This window comes from Coenobita brevimanus, chromosome 93 (assembly GCF_032717465.1).
Source record: "Coenobita brevimanus isolate Jiangsu-jjx chromosome 93, ASM3271746v2, whole genome shotgun sequence".
NCBI lineage: Eukaryota > Metazoa > Arthropoda > Malacostraca > Decapoda > Coenobitidae > Coenobita > Coenobita brevimanus.
The window spans coordinates 9,986,624-10,001,845 of record NC_137046.1 but is presented as its reverse complement, the minus strand read 5'-3'; the positions used below and the strand labels follow the sequence as shown (position 1 = coordinate 10,001,845).

At 37.9% G+C, this 15,222-nt stretch overlaps 1 protein-coding gene across 1 annotated transcript in view; it reads right to left on the bottom strand.

Moving 5' to 3' along the window:
• Positions 1 to 15,222, bottom strand: part of LOC145412356 (cytochrome P450 9e2-like) — a 90,531-nt gene that overhangs the window by 13,840 nt on the left and 61,469 nt on the right. The window contains exon 5 of the mRNA XM_080282245.1: positions 14,329 to 14,389. Within this exon, the coding sequence (XP_080138371.1) occupies positions 14,329 to 14,389 (61 nt within the window). The remainder of the gene's footprint in view (positions 1 to 14,328; positions 14,390 to 15,222) is intronic.

The following is a 15,222-nucleotide window of genomic DNA, read 5'->3' as shown; positions in this document are numbered from 1 at the left end:
TATGAAAATACTGTTTATTACATAACATTCCTATCCTTTCCTGTTGCTCGAAATACAATAACAGTGAACTTTTATACACGTGCTATTCAAACTCATTGATTAGCTGCTTCAAAGGTAAAAATATTGGTGAAAATTTATACAAATGGTTTCCCCTACTGCTGACCGAAATGCAAGGGGCAACCCAATGATGCTTGGGAATGTAGAAGCTGTTTATCTCTCCCAAAGCATTATCTAGTATGGCCAGTACGATCTGAGCAATGTCAATAAAATGCTCCATTGATCTTGGATCTAATAATGAAATGATACCTCAGGTATTAAGGATGATACACGATAGTCCACGTGCAGGACATCCTGGCAAGGATAGGACAGTTAGACAAGCCAGGATGTTATACTACTGGCCATAGTTACGAAAATATATATACAGTCATATAGATAGATGCACGTCATGTGCGAGACACAAAGGCTACACGTTAACACCTGCACGAATAGGGATATATCCTGTACCTAATCGAACGTGGGACGTTGTCATGGTTGACTGACTCAAGTTACCCTTATCCTACAATAATAATCAATATATATTCGTTGCTGCAGACTATTTCTCAAGATATGTGATTTTAACCTCAATTAAGTATAAGAGAGCTGAAATTGTGGCAAGGGCAATCATAGATAATATCATATGTCGATTCACTACCCTGAAGGTATTAACAAGTGATAATATGGGTGAGTTTAATTCTGAAATCTTGCAAGAATTGTGTAAACAATACAATATAAAAAAAGGTAAATGTCTTAGCCTATCATTCAGCATCCAATGGGTTGGTAGAGAGACAAAACAAAAAAGTGTTGGATGTGCTACGACACATTCTCAATGAAAATTATGCAAGCTGGGATGATTGGATTCCCAGAGTGGAAGCATCAATTAATGGAGCAATTAATAAGTCTATAGGAGACACACCACATTTCATTATCTACGGGACAGACAAGAAATTACCTTACGAAATTCTAGAAGGTGAAAATTTGCTTGTATATGATTATGACGAATATCCTAAACTCCGTTTGCGTGAATTCCAGGATATACACAAAAGGGTTAAGAAACAATTATCGATATACAAGGAAGAAATAATGGAGTCATTCAATAAAAAGGCAAAAGAATCAACTGTCAGCTTAGGAGACAATGTCTATAGTATCATTTACACTAGAGACAATAAACTATCACTGAAATTACAAAGTAATTAAGAAAACTGCAAACAAGGTAGTAATTAAGTCACTGTCGAGTGTCGAAGAAAAACAAATTAATGTTAATTATTTAAAAAGGGTCCCAAAGGAATTTACCCAGCAATTATGCAACCTCGGACACAACCAAAACACCACACACTATCGATGGAAATAAACTAGAGGAAATCAAGACATCAATCAATCATTCATTTCCTGTGGCACCCCACGGGATGCATAGGGCCTCAATGAACTCTCTCCACCAATATTTGTCTCTTGCCATCTCCTTCAGGTCCCATCAACACTCCTCTCCTGCTTCTTTTTTCATTGTCCTCAACCAGGTTTCCCTCGGCCTACCTCTACCTCTTTTTCCTCTCAAAAATAAATTTAGATTGCATAACAAACACACAAAAATAGGTGCAACTGTTGCTACAAACGCCACAGTGCACCATTTACATGAGCTAGGTATCGATTTAAACTCCTTCTATCAGTGAAACACCAAGCAAAGTTACTGTTCTCCACGAGCCAGTTTTAATGCGCATCGTCACTATCATCGACCACAACATGACTGGATTAGCTAATTGATAGATTTTTTTTTTTTTTTTTGTAGATAACGATGAGGGGAATTTTACCATGGATTCTCATTTATATAGCAAGAGGATCAGCTCACTTAGACCCTCAACATGTAGTAAGGCAAGGATGCCTCATAGCCTCAACGGCCTCGACAGCAATCCTGTAAGATATCATGAGTACTGAAAATAATTTGAACATTCTATATGAATTACTGGTATTATTGGAAAACATTGCCAAACAACTGAGGACACTGGAAGTTATGATAGGTTCTGTTTCAGAAGCTCATAACACAAAGGAAGTAACTGAAATCGTGAAGTTAGCAAAAAGGGAACATGAACAAGCTAAAACAGCCACGCTCATCATGATCCAAGACATCCGATCTCGTCGAGCAGAGGTATTTGTGGACATGAACAACATCACACTTACACATGAGAGGAACGGTTTGTTCGACCTGGATGGAGCAATTCTAGGGAATATTTTTGGATTGGCTACAGAGGAAGATCTTCAGGAAATAAACAACAAATTTAATAATTGAGCTCAGGTATTAACATATCAACAGAAGCTAGCTGACAGTCAAAACACAACAATGATGATGATTGTGAAAAATCTCCGAAAGGCAGAAAGTATAAATCAACTGAGTGTGGACAAAATAAATGCAATGGAACGAAACATGACACTTTTTCAACACCTCTCAGTAATCATGGGACATATTGACATAATAATATTCCAGTTAGAAAACACGAAAGTCATCAGTCATTGATGAAAAGTATTGCAAATGCTGGTAATGACAAAATCACCATTAACCTACATCCAGTTCACGATCTACGTCAGATAATCAGTCAAGGCATACATAAACATGATTTGAAGCCTATATTCCGGGGCAGAAATCCCATGCTATATTATCCATACTTAAAGGCGACTCTAACACCAACATGCCATTAGTTCATGCCATTCATAACAGACAATCTGATCGCAGTCTATCAAATATACCCTTTTCCTTCTAAGAATAATGACACATTGGCCATCATCAACATCAACACAGAAACCGAAATCATCATGGTCTCCAAGAGTGAGGACACTGTCACTACTGAATCAACGATTGAACGAAAATATCGTACATCTTTACATGCTGTTCACCGTTGTCCTGCATACATTTTCACGTTTCAGCCTACTGGAACAGTCCCTTGTGAAATGGCTATCATAAGAAATCATGATTTTCATCAGCATTGCAACTTCACATTTGCACCAGTTAAGCTTACACACCATCAATGCATCGGGCATTCACAGTCATAACTCATCAGTTTTCATAGTTTGTCCAGATATATAGTACCAACATCTCATACTTGAGCATCAGTATTGGGTGTAGTAGGGGTAGGCAGCCCCGCCCAGGGAAGTACTACCGCCAAGGTAACGGGAGACTCAGGGAATTACCTGGATTCCATTTTCTCTCTTAGGCCTTGGTAGCTGGTTACACATCTTTCTGCCTCAAACATCAGAGGGCATCAGGCTGCCCTCTTTACACAACACACATCCACATTATATCACATTGCCTTAAATCAGCTATCCTCTCTCCATAAAACACCAATCTTGTCATTACATATCATACACATTTCACAACACATCCGTGCTCTCCCCCCATAAAAAGAACCATGGCTGCTGCTATACTGGGATTTAGTGCGGTGGTTTCTCGGGTGACCACCACCGTCAGGGCTGGGTCGTTTGCACAGGGCCCTCCCGGGCGTCATCAAGCGACTGTGCCACCTCCAGTGTTGCGGCGCCCTAAATCTGCTCGTCAATGTAGTAAATTTTTGTTTTGCAATATTAGGGGACTTCACTCCAACATCATCTCTGTTCAAAATATCCTCCAGTTTGAATCCCCTGATCTGCTATTTTTGACAAAGACACAAGCTCCACCTCTGATTTAGCTGGATTTAATTTTCCTGGTTATATCTTGATTCAAAATTTCAGACCCAAAGGAGGTGTATGTTGCCTTGCTAAATCAGAAATTGTCCTGGAGGAGATTACTAAATTGAATTGTCCTTATTTCGACTATTCCTTATACAAATTAAACTCTTTTGGTAAAATTAAGTATTTCTGTTGTATTTATCGTTCCCTTAATTTCAGGGGAGGCACAAGTGAAGCCAGTTCGTCAGAGCACTTACGGTAAAAATATCTATAAAATAATGCTAAAGAAGCAACATCTCTACGTACTGATAATGGAGGAAGGTCTTGCGTGATGGCAGGATTATTGATTAATCTAATGGCTTTATTTTGAATTTTGTCCAACTGCCTCAATGCAACCGCTCCACATCCACTCCACAGTGGTGAACAGTATTCGATCTGAGAACGCACATGACTTTTGTATATTCTGACCATCTGCTCGTCAGTGAAGAACTCACGAACTCTGTACATAAGTCCCAATTTTTTGGAAGCATTTTTAGCAAGGGATTTAACATAAGCTGTCCAGCTTAGATTGGGGTTTAGAGTAACACCTAGGATATCAATTGTAGTGGATATGGGAATATTGACATCATTTAAAACTATTTGAGAGTCTGAGGGATTCTTTCTGTTGGAGAAATTAATGTATTTAGTTTTCTGAGCATTAAATCAGACTAGATTTGTTTGTCCCCGTTGATTAATTTTAGAAAGGTCCTGGCTCAGAGAAACTGCTGTGTTTATTTGGTTATTTATAATATAAAATTGTGTAAAGGAGGTACTAAATGTGAAAGAACTATGAAGGGTCGAGTCATCAGCATAAGAGTGTATCGGTTTGTGAGTGACAGATAGGAGGTCATTCATATGAATGAGAAAGAGGGTTGGCTCCAAAATTGATCGCTGAGGTACGCCAGCATTTATGGAATGAAACTGAGAATAAATACCATCTACCATGACCCGTATTTTTCTACTATGAAGGTAAGAAGAAATTAGAGGAACCAGTGATGCAAGGCCATAATGTGACATCTTAGACAATAAGGCCTGGTGCCATACTCTGTCAAATGCTTTCGATATATCTAGTGCTATTGTGTGTGTTTCACCATGTTGGTTTATTGTTTTTTTAATCTGATGGGTAAGAAGGCAAATAATGTCTACAGTTGAACGCTCTTGTCTAAATCCATACTGCCGATCCCTGATTAATTTATTGATTTCTAGATGCTTGATTATGTGTTTGTTAATTAGCGTCTCAAAATCTTTACCGATAACGGAAGTTTTTGCAATTGGTCTAAAGTTTGTTGGATCAGAAGTTGCCCCCTTTTAGGAACAGGATGGATATTTGCTTCTTTCCAAGAGGCTGGAAAACTTGAGGTACAGATGCATAAGAGGAAAAATTTTGCCAATACAGGAGCCGACACTGAGGAGCAATTTTTAAGTACTATTGAAGGAATTTCATGTGGACCAATAGCTTTGTCTGCTGAGGGTTTCTGTAATATAGCTTGTACTTATCTGATGTGAATCATGAAAGGAGGTATTTGCGGGGAATCAAAATCAAGTACAGGAATATTGTAATTTTCTGTATTTAGGGTTGCGTTTGTTGAAAAAATGTCAGCAAGAAGTTTGACTTTTCCACGTGGGTCACTTACTAGATTTCCATTGGGGGACTGTAAAGGTGGAATGGAAGAGGTGGTAGTGAAGTTAGTTTTGAATGAATTAAGGGTTGACCAGAATATTTTGTTATCATTTGGGTTGTTTAGTAGTTTGTTAGCCTGTCTATGCAGAAAGTTTGATTTAGAAAGATTGATAATAGTTTTGGCATGGTTTCTGATATTTCTATAATGGTTAAAGGCTTCTTTGGTTTTGGTCCTTGTATAAGTGTTATAGGCTATTGTTTTATGTTCTGTTACTCTAGCACAATTGTGGTCAAACCATTTAGAATTACATTTTTTTCTGTAACTATGATGGGGAATGAATATTTCCATGCCGACTTTAATGAAATCCTGTATGTGGCCCAATGTGGAATTTACATTGTGGGAGAAAAAGGAGGTCCAAGGAACATCCATGAAAAAATTATGGAGTCCCTCCCAGTCTGCCCTGTCGTAGTGCCATTTAGTCACCACGACCTGTTCAGAGCAGGAGGGTGTGGTAGGTGTTAAACAGGTGGCTTGAATCAGACAATGATCCAAGGATCCGAGGGGGGACTTCACTTCGACACTATAATTATCTGAATTGGTTGTTAGAAACAAGTCCAATAGGTGGGGATTTTGATCAGGGTTGTCTGGTACACGGGTGGGTTGACTGACTAACTGGGTGAGATTAAATGAGTCTGCAATAGCTCACATTCAAGACCAGAGTCATCAGTTCTGGCTGAATAAGTGAGCCATTCAACATTATGGACATTAAAATCACCCAGAATAGTAATTTCTGATGAGTATTAATGCTGAGGACACTTAGTTGTGAAGACAGAGAGTCAAATAAACTCGGCCCCGGAGGGGCATTCACATTTTCTCCCGAAATACTCGGGCATCTGGGAGCGCCCACGAATTTACACTCCCCCACAATGCAGAACTTCTGCTTATCAAAATTCATTTATCCCCAGAAACACTACTCTTTGGAAATTACTTCCTGGGAGTTATAGCCCACAAACATTTAATCCACTTCAATTCAAATCCAGTTGTTATAAATATTTTATGAATGGAGGATGCCTTTAGGCACATGGACTTATTTTTTTTTCCTTTGTTTTTCCTTACTCCATTCATTATCTATTAAAAAAAACTGACTACCGTGCTGTACTTACACCATCTTTGTCCACCTTAGATACAAACAATCACAATGCCATCCTCAATCACACACACAAAAACTTCCAGCCATTATATACCTGAGATGGATTTAAACATGAGCACAAGTATTTACCTGACTTCGCCCAAGTCTGAAACTATGCAATTAATCAATGAAACAATGAAGCCCTGGGAAGAATTGAATATAAGTATGTTCAATCCATATTATGTGTATAGCCCAGCTCCAGTTGTCTTTTGAAACTTCATTGTACTTCGTATATTACTATTGGTGATGCACAGAATGCAAGCAAGGATTGCAAACTTGGAGTCAGTATTTATGGGAGGAAGAGTGAACATTCAGGTGAGACTGCCTGTGTGACATATGTAAAATATGTAAATAGTATAAATTATTTTATAAAGAAATGAAGAAAATTATGGGGTAACATAGTATATAATATTAATCTAATCATGAATTAATGTTAACTGATATACATGTATCCAATTCATATAACATTATTATATCACACACACACACACACACACACACACACACACATATATATATATATATATATATATATATATATATATATAGATATATATATATATATATATATATATATCATCGATACATAACAAATATATTACTGACTCTTACTATAGTCTTGGCATGGTACTGCTATTACATAAATATATGCGTATGTCAGTTGTACATACACATTTGTGCCAATATATTACTACAATATGTTATTCAATATTCTGTATTCAGTTTTACTACAATGTTTTTACTCCATTATTCATTCAGTATATTACTACAATGTGTTATGTTTCTACAGTATTTTTATGACTCTACAATATTATTATGAATCATATGCCTGTACAATATTATAATCAATACTATGTATTAATAGATTAGAATGTAATTAGTTGCTACATGCTGTCGTAGGTTCGCCAGCAAGGCATGACCGAACAATGTTACCACTCTAAAATATCATAATACAATACATAATAGATGGTTGCATACATATGTAATCTAGAAGTTAAGTGAAAGTCATGGCTAGTGCTGGAGGAAATGGCGTTTGCACATTCTCTCTCAGGAATGCCTATATATACAGCACCTCGTGACACCTGATCGGAAAGTCCCCAGGATCGAGAAAATTCCACTCAACCATGCCTTACAAGCGACACAATCTCTCATCTACACCAGAGGAGTTATAGTCTCACCAATCTTAAACCCAGGTTCGGGTGGAGTCTGGCGCTGGGTGCAGCCATGCCATACTTCCTAAACGAGCGATGAGTAGATTCTGTTATACATGTAATAGGCATCACAGATAGGTACACACATACTAATACACTATAAACGTAAGTATTCTAGCATATAAAAGGAAGGTAAACGTGTAATGCATATGGCTCTTGTACATCAATAAAGAAACGTGGCATACATATTTTACAGTGGTGCTGAAAAAGATGTAGTTACTTTTACCGACTTTCACGGTAGTTCTAAGTTGGGTAAGTAATGTAACAATTACGTTTATAATATAATTTGAAGGAATCAGTAGAACATACGCTATTTTCTTAATAGAAATAAATAAGTTAAAACACTCACGAGCGGCAACACCAGGCCCATACTGGGAGTTAATCCATTGGAGGGAGATTTAAGCTTCTGTCAGGTGCTTCCACTATTCACTTTCTATGTTGATGCAGACACAATGGCAGCTACGCCAACTCGCTCGCATCTACATAGTCAAGCCAAAGAAATGGCCTTCAACGTAAGCCAGTATTTTCTGCAGGAGAAGCAGTACGGAGGAATTTTCGATGATGTGTCAAGGGCAATTCATCGAACAGCTGCAGCAACAGGACTTAGCAAGAGCAGGATTGAAGCAATACGCAGAGAAGCAAGAGATAATGAAGAAAACAACTCTCCAGAGTTTACGTCTCCCAAGAAAATCACTCTCACCTCTTCTGATGAGGAGGATTCATGATAATTTCTTAAATGCTGTAAGAGAAGAGGAATAGGCCTATCGGGGAAACCTCTTAAAAAAAAAAAAAAAACGCGCCGTGACTTTTACCTCTTGGGTGGTGTGGAAAGAAAGTCTAAGTTTTAATATGTAGAGTGTAATTTAAAGGCTATAACCAGGTAAAAAATCATAAATTATATGAGAGAGAGAGAATGCGACTTTTAAATTCATTATTTTGATTATATTTATAACTTAAACTAGTTTGTCTTTACACACACACACACATGCACAAACACACACACACACACAGAAGTGGGTGAAGTCATGTCAGGCCAGGTGGCGAGATGGGAGCGGACGAACTCTAACGGTGTCAGGTCAGCCACTAGCCAATGAGAGTATAGGAAACAAGGCATCGCTGTACGCCGGGAAATCCCCGGCTAGACTCCACCCAAACCTAGGTTTTAGATTGGTGAGACTATAGCAGACAGAAGGAGTTAGGGGGGACAGCGAGAAGGGGGTCTAGAGGGAGGCACGGTGGGGAGAAGGGCAGGCGCGCGAAGTTAGCGAGCATAAAATGCTCTCTACTCAGTATGCTCTAGTGGGACATTATTAAGTATTAATTTTAAGATAATCCCTCTGAAGCAATAAACTACAGTCAAATCCCAGTACGCATCTTTATCTTTCTCCTGTCATCGACAACATGTATAACATTATCTCCTGCAAATCAACTCACTGTTATAACAGCTCGGCTACGACTACGATATAATTAACTACAAGTACACACACACACACACACACACACACACACACACACACACACACACACTCGACCTGACGTGTATCATACTTAGTCCTAATGTTAATAGAACTTTAATATTAATGACAATGGTGGTTGTAACGATGTTCTTGTTGTTGTTATTATTATTATTATTATTGTTATTATTATTATCATCATAATCATCACCATCATTATGATGATGATGATGATGATGTATCATTATTATCTGTTGCTGTTGTTGTTGTTATTATTATTATTATTATTATTAATTAATATAAATATTATTATCAATTAATTGCTCCTGTTGTTAATATTGTCAGCATTACTATAATATGTGTGTTTGTGTGCGAGTATATATGTGTTGGCATACGTGTATATTTTCGTATGTATACATGCATATATACTATATATATATATATATATATATATATATATATATATATATATATATATATATATATATATATATATATATATATATATTGGCGGACACAAGGGATGCTGTCGTTGAACCAATGACGCATACTAAAGTATGCTTGCACCCAGTCGGCTTGCGCGGGCCGATTACACTTGGTTCACAGACTACACACACATCCAAAGCCACTCCAACACAACAATTACACTTACAAGCACTTCTCACCCTACATACAATGTCTACTAGACAGCCTAAGCCACTTGGTAGAGATACATTGGCTGCATCGTCCCCACTTCGGTAGGGATAAGCCGGTCTTGCAGTGGACACTCAAACGGCTGATGAGACGAGATGAGAGAGATTATATATATATATATATATATATATATATATATATATATATATATATATATATATATATATATATATATATATATATATATATCATCTCTCTCATTTATATTTATATATGTATGTTTACATATGTAAATGTGCATGTGTGTGTGTGTGTGTGTGTGTGTGTGTGTACATACGTGGGTATCCGCCATCCACACCCCTTGATCCCAAACATTCCCTAGCGGGACCTCATAGGCTAGTTTTCTAATAATCCACCATGGGCCCCGATTTGCTCAGGTAATCCTTTAACGTAATGAGATGCCGCCCACATCGTAAGCTCCTCCCAGCACCAATAGTAGGATGCAATACGGTGTCCACTTGGAATATTGTTCACTGACTTGAAAAGGCTTGTATAAAGCGAAACAATGTCAGCTTAATAATATAAAGCTTGTCTTCAATATGGTGTTTATATTACAGTTCCTTAGTTCGTCTGCATCTACTGTAGGTTACTGTACTCAGTTTTGGTAACAGTATTACAAGAGAGATAGTGATGAATTAGAGAAAGTACAATGAAGAGAAACAAAAATTAAACCCAAATTCCGAAAGAAACTATACAGTTTAGGAAGATTCAGATAAAATGAAGCTCTTTAACTTATCAAGGTGCAGGTTACGAGTAGATCTGATTCAAGTATATAATATGTTTAGAGGGCATTACACTATGGTGGCTGATAAGTACTTCACATGAGACAGGTCATTTTACAATAGAAGTTACGGGTATGAAATAATAAGCAAACGTTTCCGGTCAAATCAAGAAAGACACTTTTCCTTCAGTAGAGTTGTCAGCAATGAAATAAATTGTCTAAGAATGTGACAGAGTGCAAATTAATACAGAGATAGTTTTCAAAATTCACTTTGATAAGATTCTTGGTTTCAGTATATAAACCAAACTAGCTGATTTCTCTTTCAGATCATGGAGACTGTAAAAGTAGCACACTATTTTTACCAGACAGTACCATTTTGAAGAGTGAAAACACACATAAACAAGCCAGCAATGGAAGTGGTTCAAAACCCACATTCTCCACTTTTAATTATGAAAGAAGAGTGGGAAATTAACACTATTCCTCGGTTTTGACATCTCGTCGAAATGGTTTTTATTTGTCGTCTTATCACATTTATCAGGCATCCATGTGAAAAGTCAGCCTTTGCTGCGTTCACTGACATAGATTTCATAATGGCAGACTAAATTTATTCACCGAAAAACGCTGGGAAAAAAAGGTTTTAAAATAATTTCTGGGCAAAATCATTTAACCCGCCCCATCCCGTCGACGTATGGGTACGTTGCAACGATTTGCATTTGCCAGTCCCGGTGATGTACCAGTACGTCGTGCAATTGCAAGGTCCCTAATTTGCACAAATTTCAATTTTTACGCTTGATTTCTCGTATGTTTACACGGGACACCTTCCTCTATTCCTCTACAAGATGCCAAGCAGGGACAATGCCTTACACCGCATAACCTCCCCCCTCCCCCCGTCACGCCATTGTCTTGGCAAAGGACCTGTTACCAGTGACTTGGCTAGTAATGATATTCAGGGCCAGAGTGATTCCCCAATCGATGACAATGTGGAGGACAATGTTTACATAGCATTAGAAGAAGAAACAGCCAGAAATAATGATCAGATAATGTGGCAAAAAAAGGTCAGGTATGGTGATTTGTTAGTGAGTGAAACAATGCTTATAATGCCTTTATTACTGCTTGAAAACCAATATACTCTCATACTACATATACATTCGTACCAAGTAAATAAATAAATACCGTTTATGAGTGGATAAAATAGTTACCCTCCCATAGAACTCGTTTTCTTTGGTGCCAGCATGTTAGAAAACGCAGTCAGGTAAGGAGGAACTCCTACCTGGATTGGGTATTTTAAACCTCAGGTGAGCGATTTCTCTATGAATTTTCGATGTTTCTCACCAAAAGCGAAGGTTTTAGCCAAAAAAAAAATTTTCGAAAATACCTCGGGACTGGGGGATGTCGGAGGTGCGGAAAACCTCAGGACTTGATGGGTTAAAAGAATAATTGTATTTTATTGCGAATTCACATTGTAATGGTGCAATAATGATTATGTGAATCATAAAACGCAAAACTGAAATGGATGGCTTAGCATCTAGAACAACAAAATCACTCCTCTGGTTCATAAGTTAAAAAGTTATTAGCCTCGGAAAAGCACGACGGTCGAGTGGACCAGGTCAGGCAGCTCATAACTTTCTGCTCCTAAACTGACAGTAAACTGGCTTCACTCGCTTGCTCGAAATTAACTTTTCCTTGCAAAAAATATAGTGTAGATATTTTTTTTCCAATAGTCTCCCATGATATTTCCATGGTAGTCTTTCTAACCTTAACCCGAGGCATCCCGTCGACGTATGGGTACGTCACAACGTTTTGTCACAGCTAGTCCCGTCGATGTACTGGTACGTCGCGCAATTGCAAGTTTCATAATTTGCACAATTTCCAATTTTTGCGTGTGATTTTTGATACATATACACAGGACACCTTCCTCTACAAGATGCCAGGCAGGGACAATGCCTTACCCCGCATGACCTCCCCCCCCCCGCACGCCATTGTCTCGGCAATTCACCCATTACCAGTGACCTGGCCAATAAAGACATTCAGGGCCAGAGTAATTCCCCAATTGATGACAATGTGAGGACAAAGTTTACATAGCATTAGAGGAAGAAACAGATATGATCATCATGTAATGTCACCAAGAAAGGTCAGGTATGTTGATGTGTTAGTGAGTGAAACAATGCTTATATTGCCTATATTACTGGTTGAAAACCAATATACTCTCGTACTACATATAAATTTGTACCAAATAAATAAATAAATACCGTTTATGAGTGGTGTGGAATAGTTACCCTCCCGTAGAGCTCGTTTTCTTTGGAGCCAGCCTGATAGAAAACCCAGTAAGGTAAGGGGTATTCCTACCTGCATCAAGTATTTTAAACCTCAGGTGAGCGATTTCTCTATGGATATTCAATGTTTCTCACCAAAAGCGGAGGTTTGAGCAAAAAAAAAATTTTTTTCCAAAACTGGTCGGGATTGGGGGGAGTCCGTGGTGGAAAATCGGTCGGGACGTGACAGGTTAATGGCTGTCATCCTCACTTTTCTCGCTGACTTGGCCAAGAGGGTTTGATGAGGGAAGATGGTGGGAGCCCTGCTGTTATACTGTCTATATTTTCACCTAAAAGAATTAGATTTCATAGTCAAAGTCTTCTCTGCAACAAACAGTGTCGAAAGGACTATTATCTTGTTGATGTTTACTTTCCTTTGTGCACTTTACACTTTTGGGGTTTGTTGGTAAAATCATTTCTAGGGTAACAAATAGGGATGAAAGCTTTGGCGATTTGGATGATACAATGGCTTTGTATACCAGGATAGTTGATGAATAACTTACCACAGACTCAAAGGCCTAAGTGGCAGAGCACCGCCTAGCTAGCTAAACATACATGGAGAAACGAGTTTTGCACAACAGTCTGACTGGCCTGAGGATCGATCGACCTAAAGGTCTTCCAGTTTTAGGTTGGATATGCTACCACTATTACAAGCTCCCAAGATGTATCTGAAATGTGTCTTTGCGAAAATAACTGCATATAGAGATTTTCGATTTTCCTTTCTCTGCCCTTCCTGCAAAATTGGATTTTAGTTATAACCCAGAACTTTTTTTTTTTAGACTGTATATACGGTTCCTGGACGTTAAGTGGGGAATGCCCATGCACAGAATAAGTAAATCCATACATCCATCCATCATCCAATCCTATGTTTCCATGAAGAGCGTAGGAACCCGGGGCTAGGCTACTTTGTCCTGACATTTAAGATGAAGGGGCCAGCTTCATTAATCCCTGAGTGGCATTACGTGAGCAATAAACCCCAACCACCCCTTGGATATAAATCTACACAGGCTCCATCCGATTGGAGCGCCTTAATTACTCACTAAACCACCAGGCACCATAATTCGGTTATATGCTTACCACCCAGTACAGGAAATGGTTTCCTGACATACAGGAAACCGTTTGGCGTGTCACTCAATGCAGAGTCACCAGTAGACAGAAGGAAGAGGAAAGAATGAAGGAAAGACAGAGGAGGAAGTGGAAAGTCATCTGTAGGAAGATGAATGAGGAACAACTGAAGGAAAGACAGACAAGAGGAAGGAAGGAAGAAAGGAAAGGGAAAACTATTAATGCTGCATGACATAGATTGAGTAGATGGTGAGTGTCCCCATCTACCACATAATAAGTAAATCACTATACTGTACTAATTTCATTGGAAATAAAAACATGGCGTTCCAACTTACATGTATGGCTTGGTGCACGTCCGCTCCCCAAAGAAAGCTGGTGGGTATAGCCTTAGGATTTCTGTGAAAAGAAGACGAAAAACTGCGGTATAGTTACCAGTCCTTCCAACCTCAGATCGTATACGTGCACAAACAGCCTTGGCCCACGTTATATGTTGTCTTCAATCAAATCTGTTTTTGTGCTAAAGAAACCGTAGCACGTATCATATATGAACTTGCTTTGCTCGTGAACTCATGCATTTATGAACAAGGTTTTTATTTATATTTCTTTATTTAAATTGATTATGGCAAGGAGCTGGACCAATGTGAATTGTTCATATCTCTACAAAAAAGAAAATACATGACCATAAGGAGGGAACAAAAATCACTGTACATGCGTATGTTTAATTTTAGTTGTGCAAAGTGACGACTTTTATGTATATAAATATGAATAAATAAATAAATAAACTTATATACAGTATAATTATGTATTATATAGTACAGTACATTGAAATTCATGAAAACATAAGTCATTGTTGTACAGCTGTCGAAATTGTACTAAACAGTCTGCAATAAACATCAGTATTCCACTGCGGATGCAATCACTTGACGCCAACACTTGACGCACAGTCGGGTCACTGACATTCATGCCAGGAGTCCCTGTTTATTTTAGAAAATACACTCAATACTCTGGGAGCTGTGAGGTACTACATTAACACACTCCATTCGCCTGTATATATATAGATAGATTGATAGATACATAGGCATATTATATATGAATACATAAATATATAAATATATAAAAACATATATATATATATATATATATATATATATATATATATATATATATATATATATATATATATATATATATATATTATAAAAATATTTTAATATATATCAATAAACACA